At 38.8% G+C, this 25,713-nt stretch overlaps 1 protein-coding gene across 2 annotated transcripts in view; it reads right to left on the bottom strand.

The window, feature by feature from the left end:
- Positions 1-1,146: 1,146 nt before the first annotated feature.
- Positions 1,147-25,713, bottom strand: part of ca10a (carbonic anhydrase Xa) — a 211,661-nt gene continuing 187,094 nt past the window's right edge. For both annotated transcript variants that reach the window (XM_017482690.3, XM_017482691.3), the window contains exons 4-9: positions 21,530-21,715; positions 11,472-11,567; positions 7,081-7,153; positions 4,087-4,241; positions 3,546-3,720; positions 1,147-2,060 (exon numbers count right to left, since the gene is read on the bottom strand). In XM_017482690.3, the coding sequence (XP_017338179.1) occupies positions 2,038-2,060; positions 3,546-3,720; positions 4,087-4,241; positions 7,081-7,153; positions 11,472-11,567; positions 21,530-21,715 (708 nt within the window). In that variant the 3' untranslated portion in view covers positions 1,147-2,037. The remainder of the gene's footprint in view (positions 2,061-3,545; positions 3,721-4,086; positions 4,242-7,080; positions 7,154-11,471; positions 11,568-21,529; positions 21,716-25,713) is intronic.

The raw sequence follows: 25,713 nt of genomic DNA, 5'->3' as shown, positions 1-25,713 counted from the left end.
CGACTTCTGCAACCAAGCCTTGGTGGAATTTGAGGTATGATTGGGATCATTGTCCTGTTGGAAGATCCAGTGACGCCCGAGCTTCAGCTTCTTCACAGACGCCATGAGGTTTTCTCCTAGGATTTCCTCATACTTCAGTGAATCCATCTCACCTTCCACACGCTGCAGGTTTCCAGTGCCAGACGATACAAAGCAGCCGCAGAGCATCACCGAGCCTCCACCATGCTCGACTGTGGACAGAGTGTTCTTTCTTCATTCTTCTTCCTCCAGACATACCGCTGATCCATCGTGCTGAAAAGTTCCAGTTTTGCTTCATCGCTCCACAGAACAGAATCACAAAACTTCTGTGGCTTATTTATATGATTTTGAGTGGCTTTTCTTGTGCTTTCGGGTCAGTAGTGGTGTAAATCTTGGAGTTCTGGCATGGAAACCTTCTGCGTTTAGTACGCTCCTTACTGTGCTCACTGAAACCTCAGTGTCTGTCACCACCAGGTCTTGCTGCAGGTCTTTTACAGTCACTCGAGGGTTTTTCACAACCTGCCTTCTCACAAATCTGCTTGCAGCCGTCGATAGCTTCCTTTTTCTGCCCCGTCTGCTATTTCACATTCCTTTTCCTGCCCCTAGCCAGTTCGGGTATTTCATGTGTTCCAGCTCAAGCACACCTGCTGCAACTAATAAAGCCCTTGATTAGTTGCATCTATTTGTCTTGTTGTGAGGGATTCTATTCAGGGGGTGAATAATTTTGAGACTGGAGAAATCATTATAAGTCGCGTGTTCAGTTGAATTTGTTGAAACCACTCGAAGCCCTCGCCGCGTCGAACTATTTCAACCGCTTTTGTTCGATTTGTTCATCGCAAACAGCTGGAAGTCTGTACATTTTTACAGTAACGCTGATTTTCAATGGGGGTCGAATCATTTTGATTGCAAGTGATAGATAGATAGATGGATAGATGGATAGAAAATGAGTGAACGAAACATAAAACGAATAATATATGAAAAAAGCAAAGTAAAGTAATACGTAGAAACACATAACAAAAGATACTTTTTAAAAGATAATTTTTTTTCGATGACCATCACTCTACATGACCATAAAAATATTTCCCCAGGATTAATATGTGAAAACACTGAAACGTAATTACCAAACTGGACGTTCCAAACACATTTATTGGGCCGATAACATTAAACAAACACAGTGTAGGACCATTGTAAACAATAAAACAGAAAAAAAGGCATCAGCTCTCCTCCAGAAATTCAGTGTGCCAAGCATAAAATATTCAACTTATTTTTTTTTCAGTTATTTTTCCCTCAGATATATTCTTTTTTAACGTTGATTTGTATCTTTACATGTTAATCTTCAGCATGAATAATTCTATTTACAAGGCCAGAACCATCATTGTGTCTCAAAAACAGCTATCATGTACATTGCGTCGTAGCGTCATTAGCGCGGCAGCCGTCGTCCTGTCATTCTCGTCTCTCGTCGTCCTCTCCGCCGTTTCCCGGAGTCATGATTAAGACGATGCAGTTATGAGGATGCTCCCGATTTCGGTTTCCGGCTCAAAGTCCATCCTGTTGTTGAAGGTTTGAACGCTTTGCAGTAAGGTATCCATATGTACAAAGGTTAAAAAGACATCTTTAGTTCCATTTTGTGAAGTGAATATGAAATAAATATTTAAATTTTTGTATGGATTTTCTTTTTTTTTTTTTTTTTTTCTTTTTCTTTTTTTTTTTTTTCTTCACCAAAAAAAGTATCAAAACCTATTTGTACTTCACTGGTTTTGAGCTGATGTATGAAACAGAGTCATTTTTGCCCAAGTCTCTTCTTACTGAAGTTATTTATTTATTTATGAATTCATTAATTTATTTATTTATTTATTTTTTTTTCTTTTCTCCCCCCTTTACAATGTCATGACTATCTGGCAGGACAAATGTGATGCAGTCTAGAGTCCGTTCGCTCCTCCGCTGTCTTTCATCCTTTTTTTTTTTCCTCTCCCTCTCTCGGTGTCTTGTTTAATATTTGGGCTCATCCATGAAAGCGGTCTATTTCAGCAGCCATTCATTCACTGTATTGGAGAAAAGAAATATAATAACAAAGATCTGACTTCAAAAAAGAAAAGGAGGAAAAAAAAAAAAAGAAAAAAAAGAAACCTCTTCACATCACTCAGTCTTCCATGAATATCTGGTGAGAGATACCTGCTAGAAACGACTGCAATCTGAAACAGATAACTCGGTTTGGACGCATTTTCTCTGCTGAGGCGCCATGAAATCTGGATTTATTCACAGGTAAGCCATGTGAGTCGAGTCACGAGTCACACAGCTTACCTATGAATAGATATAGGTTTAACGGCCGTGCGTTTAAACAGTGAAACGTTTCGTTTCAAATTCAATTCAGCATATACACTATTACGTTTACAAATATATACTATAAAGGTAAACACAGGTAACCTTTATGAAAACGTACGCTCATAGTATCATCCTGGACACTTTTACCCCTATGAAACGTTTCGGAATATTCCATGCACAGGAAATCGCGTAGCGATAACTTCCTGAAGGTCATGAGAAGAAGAAAAGTAAGCTCTGTTGTACATATGATATTGTGATATTGACTGACAAAGTCACTTTGAACGTAAAACACCGTTACCCAAATTATACCCTGAAATTATGATTAAAAAAATGTATTTAAGTCAATTAGTAGAATGCACTTAAAGTCCCAATGCTATAAGAATGAGATGCTAATTATCTACATTTGCTCATTCGATGCTAAAAATACCCAACTCATTTAACATCAAAATGCAGCCTGTCAGGCAAAAAACAAAAAACAACAAAAAAAAAAACAATTATATAAAATATGTGATTGTTGCCTGAGAGAAAAAAAAAATTCAAATAAAGTTGACTTTTTTTTTTTTTTACGAGTTATAAGAGCTAAACGACACTGTGATCGCCGGTTTTACAAAAGCGCACACTTCCACAGTACCAGCTGCTTAACCACGTCTAATTAGACATGTTTTCTTTTCCTTCAGCGGCGTGATATTTACATGTTTGAACACCGAACGCAATTAAAAAAGAAATCTTTCTTTACTCTTGCAGGTGGGGAGTTCAAAGAGCTCAAACAAATTGGATAGGAAAAAAAAAAAAAAAAAAGAAGAAGAAAAGAAATCCTGCGATCAGGATTGGAGGAGTCACCGAGTGCATTACTTCGGGGGGTAAATGAAAAAAAAAGAAGGGGAAAAAAAAGAAAGAAGAAGAGATTTTTTAATTTGTTTCAGTGAAAATATTTCGTCTACGTAGGAGGGAAAACAGACTGCAGACAACCAGTGAGGGAGAGACGCGCTCCTCGGGTGAGAAGGTATATTAACGAGACCTCTTGAACCTCACGTCAGCACGAGAAAATGAATCGTCCCTGTTTGTTAAAGTTCTACCGATTCTAGGTTTGAAATGTGAAAAGATGTTAAGGCCTACAAGACACATTTAAGATCTCAAACGGAGAACGTCGGCTTTGATTCGCGTGCGTTTTGCAGTCGTCGCAGGAGAAGAGTAAACACACTGACCTCGGTACTGCAGCTTCTGGGCCCTGTTGTTGGGACAGTCCTTGCCCTGCATGCTGAAGTTGATGTTGGTGCGGATGCAGCGGTTGTTCAGAGGCTGGACCGGACGCACGTTATCACTCATGCTGAGGAAGATCTGCGAAGGCTGGTTCTGGCTGAGCAGTCGCATGGAGTGCATCTGCAAGGCCGAGACAAGGACACGCGTCTGCTGTGCTATAGTACATACACAGTACACTACCTACAATAGAACTCCTCTCGGCACAATGGTACATATCATTCGATAACGTACAGTAAACAACAGAAGGTCAGGAGTTCAAGCCCCAGCACTGCCAAGATACCACTGTTGGGCCCTTGGGCAAAGCCCTTAAGTTTCACTTGCTCAGTTGTATAAATTATATAAATGCAAGTTGCTCTGGAAAAGGTTGTGTGCAAAATGCCATACATGCAATATGTATCTATCTATCCAAGTTAGCTACAGCATTTACAATTAAAACGACCCGAACATTAATAATGATGTCTGGTGATGGAGTCTTTGTGCATTTACCTGCATTTTTGTGACGTATATTGGCTTGTTCATTAGAATCCATGTCGCGGTCTCAAAACACGGCGGGATAGTCATCGATCCTTCGTAGGTGATGAAACTCGACGTCTCGGGATACACCTCCTCGATGTTTAGCCCAGATAGTAAATAAGCATCATCTACAAATAATAACAACAATAATAAAAGTAATTAATATAGCTGCAAGCAGTGATACCGTGGTCAAGCCAATTATTGGCGCCGTGGGTAGGGAAAGAAGCTTCGTGACATGTTTTTGGTTTGAGTCTGATGAACAGTGTATTTGGAGTTAGAAAACGTAAACTTTCAATCATAAAAAAAAAAAAAAAAAACATTTATTTTAAAAATAACTAAAAACATCTACTTTTTAGAATTTTTGTCCAGTATGTGGCGCTGTTCTGAAACTGCTCAGGTAGCTTCTGGGCATGACGGTTATCATGCAGGAAAGCGCTCAAGAGCTGTAAAATAGGAAAAATCGCGAATCGGAAAAAAAGTACGGAAAAAGTAGGTTTTTCAGAATATTCAAAACGGCGGGAAATTTTCCTGACGGTTAAATGACGTCGAAGCGTCTTGAGCCAAGGAATCGGAGGGAAAAATTATTTTGTTTCTAGGACTCACGGTTCAAAAGTTATTAACGTAAAAGTGAGTGCAAATTTGGACAGTTGGTGGCGCTAGAGGGGATGACTTAGAGAATCCAAGTTTGCTGTATTAACAGGTCAAACTGTCCTCTCACTGTGTGCCAAATTTCATAACATTCCCAGTTCTATGGGCTGCCATAGACTCAAGAGCGGAATAATAATAACAATAATAATAATAATAATAATAATAATAATAATAATAATAATAATAAAGCTAACTAATGAAAACAATAGGGGTCTTCACCCCTTCTGGGCTTAACCCCGAATAATAAATGCTGTTGTATCTTTACCTCTCCTGCTTGTTAGGAATAAATATTTTGTTTGTATTAAATCACTTTTCAAACCCAGTAATTTGGCTTGTCAACGTTCTCGTCACTGAGGCAGAAGCTGCCCCTGTGGCGGCGGCTTACTGGATAGCTGCTGAATTGTTTTGACATGTTTCACAATACCCGGCTTCCATTAGATAATACGGCGTCGTGCGTGTGAGAAACATATTGACGCTCTCCTCTCTTGACAACCAACGAGTAATAAGCAGTGACTCGAGTCGGACCGAGGAAGGCAGTGCGTTATATTTTCCCCACGTTGATTAGCGCCGTGCAAAATGAATTCAATCAAATAAAAATCAGCGCGTGAACGCAGGACCGCTAGTGCACTGAACTTAAATAGTTTTGGTGGCATCAATAATTTCGTTCGAATCCGAAGTTGTGGGACCGAGTCTGAAAAATGCATGGCGGCACGGCGGGCGGTGAGGCGAAGGCCTCGGGCGAGGGCAGCCTCCTGTTCTGGAGGGGGTGGTTATGAATTCTGTCAAGGCCCACACTTCTGTTGCAGTACTCAGAGCAGAGTTTCAGAGACGTCAACAGCCCACATTCACGCACCACTGAGGCGCGAGAGGGGCGTGCCAGCCACCAGGAGTCAGCGTACTCCTCTCTTCACCTACTCCTCGCCTTGCACCCTTGTTACTTCAATTCCTGAGCTCTTTTTTCACACACACCAGACTGAAACCATAGAAAATGCATGTGTGTGTCTGTGTGTGTGTAGAGACTATGAAATATTCCTTAAAAAAAAAAAAAAAAAAGCAGGCTCTGCTCTGAATTTACATAAAAAACAACAACAACAACAACAACAACATATAGTTAACTTTTTTTTTTTTTTTTAATCACATTAGACCGATTACATTAACATCATGTATCACTTCTTTCACATGCATATAGCACTATAGAGTATACATTGGTTTGTCTCTCTGGAATCTGAAATAACCCTTAAACCCTACAACAGAAGGTTCTAGACACTTTCAGTAGAACCTTTTCGGAAAAAGCGTGCTGTTGCAGGAAATGAATCAACAACAGGGTGCTTTGATGTGACCAGAGGTGAAGCCGAGTCGATTATTATTATCCAACATCCGCACGTCCCAAAGTCTTCTGTTGTTCTCGTACCGCACTGATCTGCGGTACAACCCTAACGATATTTACTTCGGAATGACGCGTCGTACGCGTTTTTATCCGTTTGTAGTTACGTCCGTACACCCATAACGCGAGTACGTTCCTGTTATCACTTACGTATGTCATAGCACGTTTTATAAGCGTCTGTTTATTCGGTTGACGTGAATCCCTGACGTATCGAAGGGTTCCCTATGGAGTTTATTTAGCATTTATGGAAGGAGTCTCCAGTGTCAGAAGTACAGATGTAACTTTACTTTACACTTTGTGATTTATGGGTAACATTTGTCAGTAAGGACGAGAAGAAAGAGAGCTGCTATAGTGTAAGTGAGAACAGGAACTGACTTGTCACAGCATTAAATGTAACAATAAAGGGATAAAAAGTACGACATGTCATTATTTGATGAATAAAATCGTCAGTGTTCGTCTAATAGGAATCAGGATGTAAAATAATCAGCTTTGGGTCGGTAGCAGTAACACCGCTCTTAATCGAGTCGCATCACGCCACGCCACTGTTGATTATTTTCTTAAAGCAGCACACCCCTGAGTGTTTCATTTTTCAAATTATTTTATTTTTTTTACTAATCATGCTTATCTATAAGAAAACTCAAACAGTTAAAGTGTTGTACTGCGGTAAAACACAATCTTTTACAATACGGTCGCAGCCATTTTAGGATGTTAGTGCAAATAAAATGGAAAACTTCCCCGAGCCCCAATAAGCAGTTTCCTGTAGAGGTTTTAGATCTTATTTAAAATCGGCAAACAATTTTGTTCCTCTTATTACAAGTGTGTCGAAGCACTCCGCCTGAGAGATGCAGCCTTGGATTTTCCATTACATCTAATAAAAGCAAGGCTGTAATGATTCACGTCGGGCCTTCGTCTGGAGGCGTGCACCTTTCACTTACTCTTATAGGTTATTCTAGTGATGGTATCTCTGTTCAACATCCGATTCAGAAAGGAATTTGAAGTCTCGGATATCTGGAATTACAAAAGCAGCAGAGAAGGGGTGGGGGGAGGGGGGCGGGGGTGGAGGACGGAGAAAGAGAGATGAGGATGAGATGTTGTTAAGAGTTTTAAAGCATTCACTTTCAGACAGTTTAAGTGTTAGCCATGCAGCTTTCCTCCGCTTGCTTTTAGCTACCGATAGAGCCACGGTAATGTACCTGAAGAGAGCTGCAGAGCTTTTACTGATTCCTTATTAGCGGCTAATAGAAACGACTTCGGGCACTTTGTCTGGTTAGACAGAATGAAATGTGCTTCACCGATACAACTCGTCACTTTTTAGCTTCTCATTTGCACAGCTGGCCTCGAAGGGAATCCAAAAACCTTTTAAAGATGTTTCATAGTTCATGTTCAAGGGTTTTTTTTTTTTTCTTTTTTTTTCTTTTTTCCAGAGACAGTTTGACCCCAACACTCCGTTTCCTAATAAACTCAACCCTCTACTAATGTATAAATGTCTTTATTACATGTTCTATCGCCATATGCACTACATAATAAACGACGGACATATTCCTAACAAGTTATAATACATCCATAAGGCATTATACCCATTGCAATAATTATTTATACAAACGTAATACACTTTATAGCGATTGTAGTCGGTTTTTAATTGTTTATTGCTCTATGTGTAGGTCAACGTGTAATTATGGGCTCGATTCAGCTGTGAGGCAAATTTGCTAAATGATTTATGTATAAGAATCGTTTATGAAACATGTCTCGCTTAGATCGCTACTCGTAAACTAGAAGTACTTATAAATGATTATAAATATGTTATGTTTACAGTAATTTAGGACTTTTCTGATATATTGACGTTAGAGGAAATATATCCTAAAAGAATACGTCGAAATCATAGAAGACTGTGTTTCGGACAGTGGTATTGATGATGTGTTATGTACACTTCTATAAACTATGCATAACGCATCATAAGCATTCATAATGCTTATACATGTGTGTATATGAACTATGAACATGTTTATGAAACATTATAAGACCTTCTACACATTGTTATAATTATTCCCGAAACTGCATGATACTGTTTTTTTTTTTTTTTACTAATGTTTATTATGCATTATGAATCGTTAACATTATGCATTATAAATAAGGTTTGTAACACTTCATAATTTTACTAGCGAAGAAACAAAGCAACGTTTAAGTCGTTCACGACGCACTCTGATGCGATTCAGTCGCTTCATAATGAACATATTCATCATAAACATATGAAGTGTGACGCATTCATAAGGCATCATACTCATTATTATAATTATTTATGATCTAGCATTGTTTATCATGTATTACGAATCGTTGATACAACACATCGTACTGTAAGTGGTGTTTGTATCGCATAACGCTAATGGGAAAGAATTATGTAATCATAATGCATTGCAATGCAATTCGTAATGCTTAATAATTGTTGCTATACAGTGTAATACTGTCTAATGTCTTATAAATGTATCATAACATATGATGAATATATCTTTATTGCTCGTTAAAGATAACACTTCCTGTGAAGGTCATACGGCATATACACGTATAGTTAACTATAAGTACTATACATCACAAGGCATTCATATTGTAAGGGCACACAGTGTTATAACGACTGAAAAATACACTGGACGTTTTAGCAATGATTATAAAGCATTATGAAGGGTTAATATAATGCATTATACTGTCGGTATACGCATAAATTTATCGTCTCGGAAAGAAACCAGTTTCAGTATTGTTTACTGTGCTTTAAACGACTTCAAGCTCACAAATAATACTTACAAACGTAAGTATTATGACTATGTTATAATCTATAATACAATCTATAGTAATTCATACATATTGTAACATATGTATGTAGGTATTGTATCCAGTAAATAAATAAATAAATAAATAAATAAATAAACAGGCAACAATATGTGGAAAAAAAGAGGTATGTTGTTTCAAGAAGTTAAACAAAGAACAGCACAGGTTTTTATACCTGAACATACTACATTTTCCTCCTACTCCATTTTGTGTCTGTACGAGTGACAGTGACTGTGCACATTTAAACGTCCTTGGCCTTTGTGACGGTGAGATGGGATGCCAGCTCATACCACTTATACTCAGGGGGGAGCCCTTCCTGGCAGCTGGGTGCCCTGACAGTGAACGCAGCATGAAGCAGGGCTGAGAAAGCGAACCGCAGGCTGACTCAAGTAAAGATGGGATCGGGAAAAATGCCAGCGAACTCATTGTGTGATCCCTTACAATTATAGCGATGATAAAGCAGGACTTCTGGGTGATGAAAGACAATAATAATAATAATAATAATAATAATAATAATAATAATAATAATAATAATAATAACAACAACAACGCCTGGGCGTATAAGAAAAGCACCAGACACTAATGCTTCGTAATGCTGTAAGCCTATACTGAAATGTTTTACGAGGCATCTGAGGAGACATTCATCTAAGGAAAAAGCCAAGCCAAAGTGCCATTAAGAAGAAAATGACAGTATGACTGTAACGTTTATAACCGCCGACAAATGACTATAACATTTTCACGAACTGCCATCTGTCGTCTCAGAGCTTTACGTTCATGTTGTTCTTATCTTTAACTGCCTATAACAAATGAACATGTCTTGGCATGATCCTATTAGTGTTATGGATGTCCTGTAATGCATTAGCATTTAGCATGGATCTCATAAAGTGTACTGTAATTAGGTTTGGACCTCCTCCAGTGCAGTAGAATTGAGTGTGGATATATATATATAATAGGATCATGCCAAGACATGTTCATTTATATATATATATATATATATATATATATATATATATATATATATATATATATATATATATATATATATATATATATATATATAGTATTAGAGTGGGGATATTATGTTGTTTATAACTCTGGGGAATGTTATAATGCATTATAATGGCAAGCTAATTTCATAATAGTGTCATAGCATGCACTGTAATATTATATAGTCATAGTATATACTGTCGTATACATTGTATTGAAGGAGCGTGAAGTCATGTAGTGTACTACTACTGAGTCTAGGTTTCATTTAGTATGTTAGTGTGAAGTGTTATCTCATATATGTGTACCAACCTATTAGTATAGTCTGTAGTCTATTGATATCTATCAATACCTCTGACATAGAGTACCTACTCGATATAAAAGCTATATATGTCACGTGTTAAGTGTTACACGTGAGGGACGGAGTTTGGCGAAAACAGATGCGTGTTTTAGTTTACGCCCAATTGTGACTCTGGACATGAGCTCATTTTTCTCTACTTTGCCGCACAGACGTCAGAAAGGATGCATCTTAATCGGAGACTTTGGTTATTTTTTGAATAACATTATAAATCGACTAAGAAAGCGTAGCTGTAAGTGTAGCAGATGAGTGCTTGGTCAGCTTATCTTTCAAACAGTGTGCAAGTTTACTTTATAGCAGACCACATCAAATGTTCTTGGGTTTCAAGGCAAGTATTTGAGTTTAAAGGTGATGGCGTACTCGAGGAAAATCTGGCAACCTCAGATGCACGAGTTACAATGCAGGTGATTTTAATAGTCCGCGGGGATTTAAGCGGGTACGTAACCCGACTCTGAAAACGAGGAACTCTCCCAGTGTAAACACGAACGTCAATTTGAATAGAGCCTGTGGATTATAGAGCGGTGTTAGGTAGAGTGTACATGTTTAGATCCCAAGTTGTGTAATATTACAGAGTATAACTGGCCAGTTCACACATACTCCGGCTCCCGATATGATAACACTGAGCTAAACGCACACCAAGGTGCAGCTGAACGTCCGCCGTCCCGTCCAGGCGATGACGCTCGAGTCCGAGATTGACATTGGCAATCTAATTAGTTTAACTTGAACTTTCATCCCGGGGGAGAAAATGGCGCCGGTCCATCACGGCTCTGCAGATATTTCTTTGAACCGCTATTTACGAGAGCGAGCGAAAGCTATTTCATAACCCCGTGCTCCTGGACTGACAGGAAGATAGCGAACAACTTGTTTAGCTGCAGCTGGATAATTGCATGGCTAATTGTTCCTGTGGCGTAGAGGCTTTTTTTTCCCCCCACACATGCACACAAACTGACCTTCAACTGCCGAAATCATTTATTTCACAGAAGGATTATTGACATCCCACTATTTCCTGTCAAAGTCTTTTTTTCCTCCAGCCATGCAGAGAATACATGCGCTATAATTCTGTTTAGATGAGTGCGGTGAAAACATGGCAGTCAGAAATATCCGACGTTAAACATGTTTAGCATACGCATTCAGCGTTTACTCGATTTACAGATGAGGAGTACGTACCTTCATGAATATTGACACGATCACCAAGCCGTTTGGACTCTTCGCAGCTTCTGTATAATTAGTGTAGAGCTCGTGGTTGTAGTGGATCAGTTGTACCTGTTAGAAACAGATAACAGTCTTATACAAACACGTGGACTGTCTTTCTCTTTAGGTCCGGACACCACACAGCGATGTGGTCATGAATTTATTTGAACAAAAGCAATGTAGTTCTTTGTCATGTCCCCGCCCAAACCCTGCATTGATTCTGGCTTGGACGTCATTCGTATTTAAGCAGAGTTCCTGCTTTACATACAACACAAGCTCACTTTTATGTACTTTTTCGCACCGACATCAGACAGGACGCATCTTAACTGAAGACATTAATTATCTCGAGGACTGAATTACTTTTGGATAAAACGACAAATTAATTAACAAATTGTGTAATTGTAAGTGTAGCAGATGTGCTAGGTCAGTCTATCCTGCAAACAGCTTATATCTTCCAAAATTTTTATTTATTTATTGATTTATTGATTTATTGATTTATTTATTTATTTATTTTTACTGCATTCGAGTTTAAACGTGATGGTCTACTGAAGAAAAATCTGGCAACCTCAGATGCATGAACAACATACATGCAGGTGATTTTAATAAGCCACCCAGAAAACTGACTTTAGCAGGTTTTAGCCCCGCCCCTAACCCGGCATTCACTCTGGGTTTGAAGTCGTTTGTATTTAAGCAGAGTTACCACTTTATATTGATTATACAAAGTGTTTATTGGAAGTCTAAAGTGGGCGGGGTGAGTGGTGCAAAAAAAAAAAGGTGTTTATCTTAAAAAATAAATAAATAGGCGTGGCTATGTGGCAACAACCAATCCAATACATTAATGGCTATTGTGGATGCGCAGTAGAATGCAAGGAAAAATGATCATCATGTATTAATTCCAATCATAACTTCAACTTTCATGCCAGCATTCTGTAACTTGTCAAAAAAAAAAGAAAGTTTTTTGTTTAAAACTTATGACAAAAAAAAAAAAAACCCTTCAAACTCAAAAATCAACAGTTGTGAATAATTGGGACTGCTCTTTGAGCTTTTGTTGCTCTGAACTCGGTGTTGATCAGGTTGAGATGCCAAGCCCCTGTCAAGCCAGGTCTCCGCATTTCCCAATCACAGCTAAGCAGCTGGCGTTCCTCCTCGTCTCAACACGCCTGTCAAGTTTAAATTTAAATTCATTGTGAAGCTCAGGTAATCTTCCCTCGGTGAATACCTCGAGCACACAGCCAAGCCGCAACAAAGGTTTAAAGAGGAATTTGGGTGGAAGCGAGGCCACAATCTCACGCATGTTTCAAAAACCAAGGGAAATGGCCTTTTTAAAGAAAGATACAGGAATGCGGGGGAGAACGGCTTATCATAAACCACTCGTGAAAACTGAGAGAGACGGCACATTAAAATAACTTCTCCGTGAGTAATCGTTTCACACAGGCTTCTCTGGAGTTTACGAGTGAAAGTGTAGAACTGTTAAAGAGAAGATCAATTCGTGGACGTCTTTCCCCGTTCGATTTCTGAAAACAGAGGAACTAATAAGATATGCAAAAACTCGAGCCCAGGAAGTGAAAGATCATCTGAACGTTAATCAAAGGTAGACAACGTGGACCGTAGAAGATATTGACTTACGGTTTATCTTTTAATATTTCTGTTCACGTAAGGATACGGATTGGAACCTGATCTGGTCTTCTGGACTGCTGTTGTAGCTCATCCACCTCAATGTTTGATGTTTTGTGCATGTTGAGATGCTTTTCTGCTCACCACGGTTGTAAAGATCGATTATATGAGTTACTATCAGTTCCTTCCTGGCAACTTGGACCAATCTGGCCATTTCTGTCTGATCTCTCTTATCACCGAGGCGTTTCCACAAACAGAACGGTCACTCGCTCGATGTTTTTCGCACCATTCTGTATAAACTCTGGAGACTGCTGTGTGCGGAAATCCCAGGAGATTTATGAAACCCAACCTATCTGGCACCAACAACCATGCCACGGTAAAAGTCTCACAGATCGCACTCTTTCCCCATTCTGATGTTTGATCAGAACATTAACTCAAGCTCTTGAGCTGTATCTGCATGAATTTACGCACTGTGCTACTGCCACATGATTGGCTGATTGGATAACTGCATAAACGAGCAGTTATACAGTAATACCTACACATATATATATATATATATATATATATATATATATATATATATATATATATATATATATATATATATATACACACACATATACATACATATATACACACACACACACACACATATATATACATACATATACATACATATATATATATATATCTATATATATCTATATATATATATATATATATATATATATATATATACACACACATACACACACATATATCTATATATATATATATATATATATATATATATATATATATATATATATATATACACATACACACACGTTAGTCTTCTTTCCTCCTCTATTTCCTAATTCAGTCCACATTTTCTAGCCCTTATTTTGTTTCATCAAGTGCTCGTATTTAAAGGTGGTGATCTACAGAAGATGCCATTAAAGATCTCAGATGCTTCTATTCAACAATAATCTGGCATTCACAGAGGAATTAAATACACGTGATCGGAATTTGTAAAAAAAAAAAAAATATATATATATATCAACTTAAAAGGCAACGCATCCTGACTCGTAATACGAGTAACTTCGCCTGTGTAGCTATAACATAATCACATGACTTCCGACCCTAATTCACCATCTCACAGGAAAATCACAGGAATCACAGGAAACAAACGTGATTACAGGGTGCATGCTGATGTGATTAGATCTCTTAATTTTCTTTTCTGGAGGTGAAACCCAGTCACTCGCATCTCCCAAACTCCCACACCAGCAAATTGCCTGAGCTGGGAAACAGGGCCAGGCCATGGCTCCATACCCTGCCAAAAAGATCAGCAGATATGCTGTGTAGAGAAGCAGACAGCACAATAATGAGTTCTGGAGAGGAGCACACAACAGGAGTGAGGGTTAGAAACACCCCCACACTCAGATACACACACAATTATTGTGTTTGGCAAACCTGCAAGAGTCGAACTCATCTAAGTTTCATCCGAACTGAGGCTGAACTCCGAGGTCGACCTCGCTCCTGTCCGGCTCTTATACACGTATCTGAGCGACTCCATGATTGTGGCGTCATTAGTGTCCGTCTACCGTTACAAATACGTGCATAGTTACGTAAAACAAAGGAAAGTTCAAAGACATTTTAAACGGAAGTAAAGCGTCCTCCGCGACCATGTATGTGAAGATAACTGACATTATTAAAAACCTATTCACGCTATACATTTTACCACAGAGTCTAATCATGGATTATTTCATTTCATTTACTCAACGCCTTGAGGAAACGTCTGGAATATTCCACAGGTTGTATCATCTGGTTTCTACTGAAGGTCCTGGGAAGGTTTCTCACTCTTTTTATTTTATTTATAATGATACGTTGATATCGATTGATGGACAAAACAACTCTGTTTAACATATCCTGGATGTTCTCATTAGCATGGATGCGAGTTAGAGACAATATCTGCTACTTCTATGCTAATAAGCTAATAAGTAGATCCTGCTACTCAGGATTTCTGCAAAGAAACCTTTTAAACATTTAGTTGCATATTTCCTTAGACGACGTGTTGGAAATGGTACTTTCGGGTGTCATTTTTAACCGTGAGAATGACTAAATGCCAACGCGTTCACGGAATCAGACATTCATGATGCACGAGCTAAATCGCTTGTCGGAGTCAGAGGTGTTTACCATTAGCAAAGCGTGCTCTAAAACATCCTTGTATTTCCACTCATATACAGACAGACTTGTCTTGCCAGCGTAGAGCGGGCATTTACGTTGTGCTAGAAGACAGCCTTGCCTGGACCTCTTACGGGCTCCTTGACAAGCTCGTTATTGTCTGATAGCCAGCTCGGGACTTGATACGGATGAAATATAAAGACAGTAAGTCAATAGGAGAATGAGGTGTGGACAGAGCTAACAGGCCAAAAAAAAAAAAAAATCGCTCGTGTGGAACCGTCGCCAAACAGCGGAGGAATCAGAGCGTGTGCTCGTAAAGTAAATAAACCCGGGCTGAGATTAGACTGAGGAGTCCGGTTTGATCACAGTGGAGGGAGGGTTTGAGTTAAGCTGGTCTGTAGAGATGCTAATAGCCCGTCTGTCCGTCTGGAGGTGGAGACATAAATAAATAAATAAATAAATAAATGAATAAATAAATAACACACAGGATAAGTTGTAAGATGAAATAAATAAATAAATAAGTAAAAAACACTACACCTCTAACTCTAAGGTCAGGGTTGAAAAGTCTTATAAAAGGCTTAGTTCAGATTACACACGCTGAAGTGGGACTGGAATAAAAAATAAATAAAAAAATAAAGAAGCAAAGCTGAGTTTTGGCAATTGACTATCTAATCTCCACACTTAGCGTTGATTTAGTAAGTGCGAAAATGTCATTTCAACGAGAGACGTTCCGTCAGCGCGTAAGCACCGCCACGAAATGGAACGCAAATGTGTTATTTTGTTAGCGCGGATAATTAAAATGCAACGAAAATATATTTATATTATGGGGGGGGGGGGGGGGGGTTGCTGAAACTGAAGTGTGGAAAATAATTATAAATCCAGCATGTGATTTGTTATGGTGTTAATTTATTACTAGGGGAAAAAAAAAAAAAAAAAAAAAAAAAAAAAAAAAACACGACAACTTGATTCTGTCATTTTCACGTTTCACGTGTGAGATTTTTTCCATCTCGTCCTAAACGCGTCGGCGGGATAAATTTAGACGAAAGTATATCGTGTGATCTAAAGTTTGTCACGAATGACGTTTCTTTAAAGTTCCGCACGCTCGGGAGAGTCGTGAGGTGACGTGGACTCTCAGCGATGACTCCATATCGAATAACAGTCAACGACACGCGCGGAGACGTGGCGCTCGTACGGTACGATACCCCGGTGCTGTTGAATTCGGATCGAAGGCTTCTGATTGGTCAGAGAGTGTTGATTCATTTTCTGTAACAGGAGCTCTGACAGTAAAGCTGCAAATCGCAGGTTTGTATTATCTTACACAGATATCTCCACATATGAATAAAAAACATATATATTGTGAAGGTTTTTTTTTTCTTTTCTTTTCTTTTGGACAGAGATGTTTATTTCATTTTTATGGAAGGAGTCTCCAGTGCCAGTGCTTTGTACCAGTCAGAAGTTTTCGGACATTTTCAGGACGGATACGTTCAAAACGTCGTCCTTTAATCAATAGAAATTGTAATCGTTGACAAATCCGTGGTGTGTAAGTGGAATAAAACAGGTCAGGACGTGATTCTGGAGGTTTTATAGTAACACCACTTCACGTCAGGCTGCACTGTAGATTATTTTCCTCTATAAAGTCTGTCCCTCTATGCTCGTGCGATGAATTCATCGCAGTATTTCCTACTGGATGAGCAGCCATGTTATATTTCATCCCTGCGGAACTACACATATCAGCCGCGTGAGCTGCGATGTGATACGACTTACAGAATATCGAGATCTGCGTACGGATCCGTATGGTAGAGTATTTCCGAGAGCACCCCGCTATCCATAGTTTCCTTATGAAAATGTTTTTTATTTATTTTATTATTTTTTTTTTTAAAGAAAGATCTGTATGAAAGAAATGAAGCACAAACTTTTCCAGAAGTTTCACTGGTGTTTCATTTTCAGCTTGCGTGTGAAGGCCTCATGGCTAAACCTAAGGTGTTAGAGATTATTTCCAGCTGACCCTAGGAGACCCCTCTAGGAGAGGCAAACAGGACTCGGAGGTGATACGTTATTAGTGAACAAATGTGAAAGATAAGAATGGCAAGAAATAATGAGAATAAATAACTTCCTATTGAGTAAAACTTTTGAGTCATTTATTTATTTATTTATTTTTTATAAACCTCTCCGTCGTAAGACTAACATGAAAACATCACAGACGATATGTTTCGTCAGCAGCGACTCATGACTACAGATTTTGGTGATGCGGGATGACATTAATAATCAGTATGCTATTATACTATCTACGATCTGTTATTATATATTAGAAATGGCTAATGGCGCTGTGCTCGGAATATACATAATGTTACGACAAGCCCATTAAATTAGAACTAGAATATGTCATACAGTGAAGTCCATTTCCTTTTTCTGTTTATTTCATCGCGTTATTCAATTCGCGTAGTATTTCTCACTTGAATATTACCGATAGACCTACCTGAGAAAACGTATCGTTATCGTGAAATAAGTTCGCAGTCATATCGCCCAGCCCTAAACATCAGCGTCTGGTGAGTCCAGTCTTGGATTTCATGTCAAATTTCATGCAGTAAATATCATAAAAATGCTGATAGGGATTTTTTTTTTTTTAAATTCCTAAAATGAAAAAAGATCAGAGCTGTGTTCAGAAATGAGTTTGTTGTGATTCATCCATCCATCCGTCTTCTACACCGCTTATCCTTTTCAGGGTCACGGGAAACCTGGAGTCTATCCCAGGGAGCATGGGGCACAGGGCGTGGTACACCCTGGACAGGGTGCCAATCCATCACAGGGCACAATCACACACCCATTCATACACTGCGGACACTTTAGACACGCCAATCGGCCTACCGTGCATGTCTTTGGACCGGGGGAGGAAACCGGAGTACCCGGAGGAAACCCCCGCAGCACGGGGAGAACATACAACACACACAGGGCCACGGTGGGAATCGAACCCCCGACCCTGGAGGTGTGAGGCGGACGTACTAACCACCGCACCCTGTTGTGATTCACAGAAAGCTGTGCTAATTGTAACTCTACTCTGTACTCTCTCTCTCAGACTATATAACCGTAGGGGAGACGCATCAACTCACTGAAATGTCAGTTCCAACTGGAGGACACTATATAGCGTGATACAATAACAAAACTGGTTCATTTGTATTTTTTCATACACTTGTAATATAATAAAAGTTCTACATATTTTTTTTTTATATTAGGAAACCAGTTGAGGTGCTGATGACATGAAAGAAAAATATTAAACGGCAATCGTGAGGATGTACTAGTGTTTTTTTTGTTTTTTTTTACATTTATGTTGCCATTGGTTTGTGAAGGTTAAAATATGAATTTAACAGCTTCGTGTTGAGTTTAAAATTGCAATAATAATAATTTTTTTTTTTCAATTGAATAACTTTCTGGACTCGACTTGGACTCGGCCATTCGGGACTTGAGACCAATTCGGCCCCTGGACTCGGACCGGATTGGTTAAGGACTTGGTCTCGACTCAAACTCGGCAACGGAGGACCCAACATTAACACACATTATATATATATATATATATATACACAATAGAAAAAGAGAGTTATGATATTATTGGTTATATTCAGGTGGTCTGCTTGCAGTATTAATGGGGCAGTGCTGACAGGAAGGTCAATACATTCCTGAGAAGAAAGATGTTCCAGTATCAAGCTGCGCGCGATAATGGCTCTGTAATGAAGAGTAAACAGACAGCGCTAGGCTTCGGTGGCCAGGTCACAGCTTGCAATACCCTGATAAACTGTCTCCACTTTGTTTTATTATTGTTTAAATATTGGCTGACTTCCACGAGAGGGAGGAGGGAAGAAATTATAATCATTAATTACGCTGGATGTGCCTGTCAGGCCCATGGTTATTTTGTTGCCGTTCTAATCGCCAGTCTTATTACTCCCAAAGAGAAATGTCACGCCGCCACTGACTGGTGACTTCATCAAACGACGGAGGCTGCGGCGTCCTGTCTTATTGAAATTACACCACTGGCTTAATTGAGATGTTTTATACAGGGATTGGATAAGAGCAAGCACCACGGTTCAGGGGAAAGAATAAACCAGCCCGATATGTCAGGAATAAAACACGACGTGGCGTTCTTATAGGAAAATAAACAGCGAGTGGAGGGCTGTTACCTTGTTATGTGAAGTTGATTATCTTCCCTCACCGGCACATCCTGAAGCGTTTTATTCCTCTTACACCATAGCAATTTGCCAACAAAACAACATTTCGCTAGCACCTTTCTAAGAAGTTTCCTATTCATAATGGACTATGAACACATTCATATGATGTCATAATGCACTCATAAAGCACTTTTACGCTGATTAATTAAAGTGCATTGCACTTTATAGCTATCTTTATAATGCATGAAGAATTATCAGCATAATGCGTTATAAACAGTGTTAATACGTTATTATTAACAGCAAGAACGTAGAAACTAAGCTACCTTCCTCCAAGGCATTATGAAACTAGTCTTGCTTCCATACATGTTGCATACATACCTATAAAGCACTAAATGGTCTCGCGCCACAATATCTAAGCGACCTTTTGGTTTTATATGATCCGCCACGCCTACTTAGATCAAAAGATGCGGGCTATCTGACGGTACCTCGAATAGTGAAGGCTACGGTAGGGGGAAGAGCTTTCTCTTATAGAGCCCCACAGTTATGGAACAGTCTTCCTATTAGTGTTCGGGACTCAGACACAGTCTCAGTGTTTAAGTCTAAGCTTAAAACGTATTTGTTTACTCAAGCCTACCCTGACTAGATTCTGTTCTACTACTTCGCAGTCATAATTATCTTTTCTCTCCCTCTCTCCTTCGGCCGAGCCCCACACGAATTTATGGAGATACTAGAGATCCTGATCCTTTCTGCCTCTGGATGGAGCTCAAATCTTCTTTAATTCCAGACTGCTGGGACTACGGCTGCTTCTAACGCCATACAGACTTCATATAAATCCATAATGAACCTTTTCACACTATCTGTTGTTACCCAGATGAGGACGGGTTCCCTTCTGAGTCGGGTTCCTCTCAAGGTTTCTTCCTCTTAAAACATCTTAGGGAGTTTTTCCTTGCCACCGTCGCCACTCAGTGGCTCGCTCAGTTGGGATAAATTCACACCTTTAATATCTGTATACCGTGTTGATATTTCTGTAAAGCTGCTTTGAGACAATGTCAATTGTAAAAAGCGCTATACAAATAAAATTGAATTGAATTGAATACATAATAAATGATAAACTCTTTAGGGAAAACGTCAACGCATCAACGATTCGATGTTTGTCTTAGTCAAATAAAAGCGTGTTTTTAATCCGTAACACTTTATATGAAACTCATATCTATAATAAACTAAAATATTGTGTCATAATGCGCTCATCAGGAATGATACACATTGTTATAATACGTTTTGGAACTTGCAGTACACTTTCTAGATCTTTATTACGCAAGATAAATTGTTAACATGACGCACTATAATAAGCGACTGCATTATGAGACATTATATTAGCAAGCCTGTCTTTGCCTAGTGCACGATGGCAGGATATAATGTGTAATAAGCATTACTTTTAACCCATTGTAGCAAACAATGCTACAAATTCTAATGACTTTTCATAAACAGTTACAGATACGGCCTTTAAAGAAAGCGTTACCAGGACATTTCTCATGGTATAAACCTGTGATTTGCAGCTGCACGGCTGTCACGTGGCGACACCATGGGACCAATCAGTGTCAAGAATCCAACAATACTACGGTATAAATATTATATTATACATTTGGATTATAGACTATTGATATAATACGTGAGTGCACTGAATCCTGTATACTGTACACATGGACGTATTCTGCTAAGAAACAACCAGTGAACATCTGATGCTGCTTGGTGTACTGGGTAAAGACCAATCAGCTCAAGTTTGGCTTATTTAAACCTGATGCAATATTGTGCAAGATAAACTAGATCGCAAGAAATCATATATCTTCCCTGAAGTATACTTATTTAATATTATACATCCGGAGTAAATGTATGCTGAATATACAATAATATTGCATTCCGTTTCAGTATTCCGCAATATCCAGACGCTTGAGTTAATATTTTTACCATAATTCTATACCGAGGTGATTTGTGTGCTGTCAGCTTCGGCTGTCAACATAAGACACTCACTTTCCTGAGCTAATGGCCTCCACAGATGTGCATCCGCAATACGATAGCGCTCAGGCAGACGTCTCGGCTTACCTCCCCAGAGAAGGCCTGGCCATTGAGGAGATGCTCCGAGCCCTGTCCGTCTTCGCTGCCAAAGTGTAACCTGATTTCCTCCAGTCGGTGGCTGTACGTCATCGGTCCACCCGAGATGTTCACCAAATGCTCCTTGTCCAGACGTAGCGAGACGTGGCGGCCGGTGTTGTACATGGTCCCTCCCACCTAGACATACACCAAGAGACACGAAAGAAAACAAATATTCATTGAATGCTTGGGGTTTCTGTACTTGTGTCTGCCATACGGACACCCAAAACAGTTAGCGTCTGAATGGCCCCCATGATTCAGTTAGTAATCTGACCTGTATACGGTAGATTAGTATCTAAGGACCGCTGCTGTAATCATAAATACCCTCATGTGCTCCACCCAGGAATTATGCACAAAGGCATTCAGCGTTGGTGACTTAAGTCCAAAAGTTAGATCAAAATTAACCTTGGGAAAGTTGCTTGTATTCAGAGTCGAGTTGTGCACATGATTAAATCTATTTTCTCTTCTCTGCATTGGGATTATGCAAATCACTTGCGTGTAGTTCACTCATCTGAGGTTTCCAGATATTTCTTAATGAGGTGCCTCTGAGACTGAGTCTCATTAGCATCTAAACCACCACCTTTAAATGCAAGCGCTTTCCTTTAAGCCAGAAAAAAAAAAAAAAAAAAAAAAAAAAAAAAAAAAGGATGGAAAACGCAGACTGAAGACGTACATCGACATTTCGTATGTTTCATGTGTTACACACACTGTATGAATGAGAAGATTGCAAGAATTATTTAAAAAATAGTATATTGCCAATGCAATACTGCATAAATACTCCTAACAGCAATAATCACATGCACCAATGTGAATGTAAATTTAGTTAATTTAACAAAATAGCTTCCATACTCATTTTCAACAGCGTATAAAATAGCACTTGATCCAGCACATATTATTTTATATTGTTTTGTTTTGTTTTTCTTCTTTTAATTGTGCCCCAAAATTTAATGAAGACACGAGATAGTCAATTGAGTTCATGAAAGTGTAGGGTGTATATAGGTGTGTAGAAATTTAAGCGTGTAGATAAGTGTGTAGAAAGTGTAGGGTGTAGATAGGTGTGTAGAAATTTAAGCGTGTAGATAAGTGTGTAGAAAGTGTAGGGTGTAGATAGGTGTGTAGAAAGTGTAGGGTGTAGATAGGTGTGTAGAAAGTGTAGGGTGTAGATAAGTGTGTAGAAAGTGTAGGGTGTAGATAGGTGTGTAGAAAGTGTAGGGTGTATATAGGTGTGTAGAAAGTGTAGGGTGTAGAGAGGTGTGTAGAAAGTGTAGGGTGTATATAGGTGTGTAGAAAGTGTAGGGTGTATATAGGTGTGTAGAAAGTGTAGGGTGTATATAAGTGTATAGAAAGTGTAGGGTGTATATAAGTGTATAGAAAGTGTAGGGTGTATATAGGTGTGTAGAAAGTGTAGGGTGTATATAGGTGTGTAGAAAGTGTAGGGTGTATATAAGTGTATAGAAAGTGTAGGGTGTATATAGGTGTGTAGAAAGTGTAGGGTGTATATAAGTGTATAGAAAGTGTAGGGTGTAGATAGGTGTGTAGAAATTTAAGCGTGTAGATAAGTGTGTAGAAAGTGTAGGGTGTAGAGAGGTGTGTAGAAAGTGTAGGGTGTAGATAAGTGTGTAGAAAGTGTAGGGTGTAGATAGGTGTGTAGAAAGTGTAGGGTGTAGATAGGTGTGTAGAAAGTGTAGGGTGTATATAGGTGTGTAGAAAGTGTAGGGTGTAGATAGGTGTGTAGAAAGTGTAGGGTGTAGATAGGTGTGTAGAAAGTGTAGGGTGTAGAGAGGTGTGTAGAAAGTGTAGGGTGTAGATAGGTGTGTAGAAAGTGGAGGGTGTAGATAGGTGTGTAGAAAGTGGAGAGTGTAGAGAGGTGTGTAGAAAGTGGAGGGTGTAGATAGGTGTGTAGAAAGTGTAGGGTGTATATAGGTGTGTAGAAAGTGTAGGGTGTATATAGGTGTGTAGAAAGTGTAGGGTGTAGAGAGGTGTGTAGAAAGTGTAGGGTGTAGATAAGTGTGTAGAAAGTGTAGGGTGTAGATAGGTGTGTAGAAAGTGTAGGGTGTAGAGAGGTGTGTAGAAAGTGTAGATTGATAAAATTACTAACATAATGCCAAAGTTTTGCTTAATTCAATGCGCTCTCCTGTAAAGACAATGTGCCCATGGTTTGAAGGATAAGCTGACCAAACCCTCTGCTCGCCTTACGGCTATATCTACAGCTCGCGTTACGTCAATTCATCATTTCATCCATAAAAATGTAGCCCTTGACAGTTAAAGCAGTGTCTCTGATTAAGATGTGTCACTCCTGATATTTTCAATGCAGAAAAAAAAAAAAAAAAAAAAAAAAGCTTTTCTGGCAAATTTAATTAAATAGTTTCAGTATTTACATATTTAATATTGGATTTCTGTAAAGCGGTATACAAAATAAATAAATAAATAAATAAATAAATAAGAAGAACTGAATCACGGGAGAAGGAGAGAAGTATAAATATCAATCTGGCCTTATTAATAACATCTCTTGCTGGCGATTTAAATAGGCAAAGCTTGAGGCTGTAATTAAACCATTGTATTCCCTTATCGACTGATATGACGATAATGTATCATCAATGGAACACACTTCAAGCGGACGTGAAAGCAAAAGCAACTCGGAACCTCTTCAAAGCCTCAGACGGGCCGAGCCAGTCTGGAATTGATTGACTGCGAGGCTTTAAAGTGAGAGCACAGAGTTACAAAGGCACCCAGATAACGATCTTTATCACTATAAGTGTTTATTTATATTCTGGAGTAGTTTCAAAGTGAGCCATTGATATTCCAAGAGTGACTCGAGAAAGGCTTCCGTAGCTTCTTATCTTGCCTTTTCTCTTTTTTTTTTTTTCCCTTCATTCTTTTCGCCCTTCCTTCTCTCTCCTCATCTCCTTCTGATTCTCCTTCTTGCTCTCGTTCCCTCTCTCTTTTTTTTTTTTTTTTTTTTTTACCTCTTGCCTTCAAAATCATTTTCCCTCTTCAAATTCCCAGAGAAAGGGCCCGGCCCACACATTGTAAATATTTTATAGAACCCCTGAAAAATCAATGGGTTGAAAGGGGGAGAGAGAGCAAGGAAGCAAGAGAGAGAGAGAGAGAGAGAGAGGAGAGAGAGAGAGAGAGAGAAGCGAAATGAGAGACCTAGCTTGAAGTGCCAAAGGCATAAAAGAACAGAGCAGTGTGCTGCAGCACTTAAAGGATTACTAGTGTGGAGAGTTACCTCGGGGTGTCGGACCTACCCAAGAAAAGGGCAAGATATTTTTCGAAAGCCTAGAGTAGTCTTTTATTTTCAATGATTATTCATGAGCTACTGATGGCTCAAAGGCTCTCATTGTGTGGTTCCTGCTTTGAGTTGAATGTGAGAAGAAAGGTAAACGTCTGTCAGTATGCTAAATTACTACGATTTGTGCTGATGCTAAAAAAAAAAAACATCATCATATTTGCCCCACTGCATTTTCAACAAGGTGTAAGGAATAATAATAAAAAAATAAAATAAAAAAAGTTTCTTTTACCTCACCTGAAGTTATATTATTTTATTCCTCTTATAGCACAGTATTTTGTCATCAATCATCATTTTTTTTTTTAATTTATAAATGACCGTCGTGATTTTTAACCGTTTGTGGTTACATTTAATAGTGTGGAAAAGAAGGGAGTTCTTGTTCTTGCTTACGATATAGCAGCTATAAACAGTCATTCCCTCACTAGTCTCTCTTGCGCAGTTTGTAAGTTAACAATAATTAAAAAAATAGCTTTCTCACATTACTGAGAAACCACAAGGTACAAATCTTCCACACACACACACACACACACGCACACACAAAATAATAATATTAACTGTCAATAATGCGCAGAAATGTTTTCCGTTGATTCCCATTTGAAATGTATAACTTCTCTTTTACTACTCAAACTGCCTAAAATACATTGAACAAATAAGTATATATTTTTCATACGGCCGAATCCTCGATTCTGATTGGTCAGGTGGTGTTGATTATTGTCAACAGGCCAAATTCAACTCCCAGGTTTACATTAACGCGCTCGCTCTAATGCATTATCGTTTCTTTAGTAACAACATAGACTGGGACTTGTATACGTTGGATACGAGATATGTAATCTAAGACTAATAG

Source organism: Ictalurus punctatus, chromosome 13, assembly GCF_001660625.3.
Source record: "Ictalurus punctatus breed USDA103 chromosome 13, Coco_2.0, whole genome shotgun sequence".
NCBI classification, from domain to species: Eukaryota; Metazoa; Chordata; class Actinopteri; order Siluriformes; family Ictaluridae; genus Ictalurus; species Ictalurus punctatus.
This window is presented reverse-complemented; position numbering and strand designations above follow the sequence as displayed.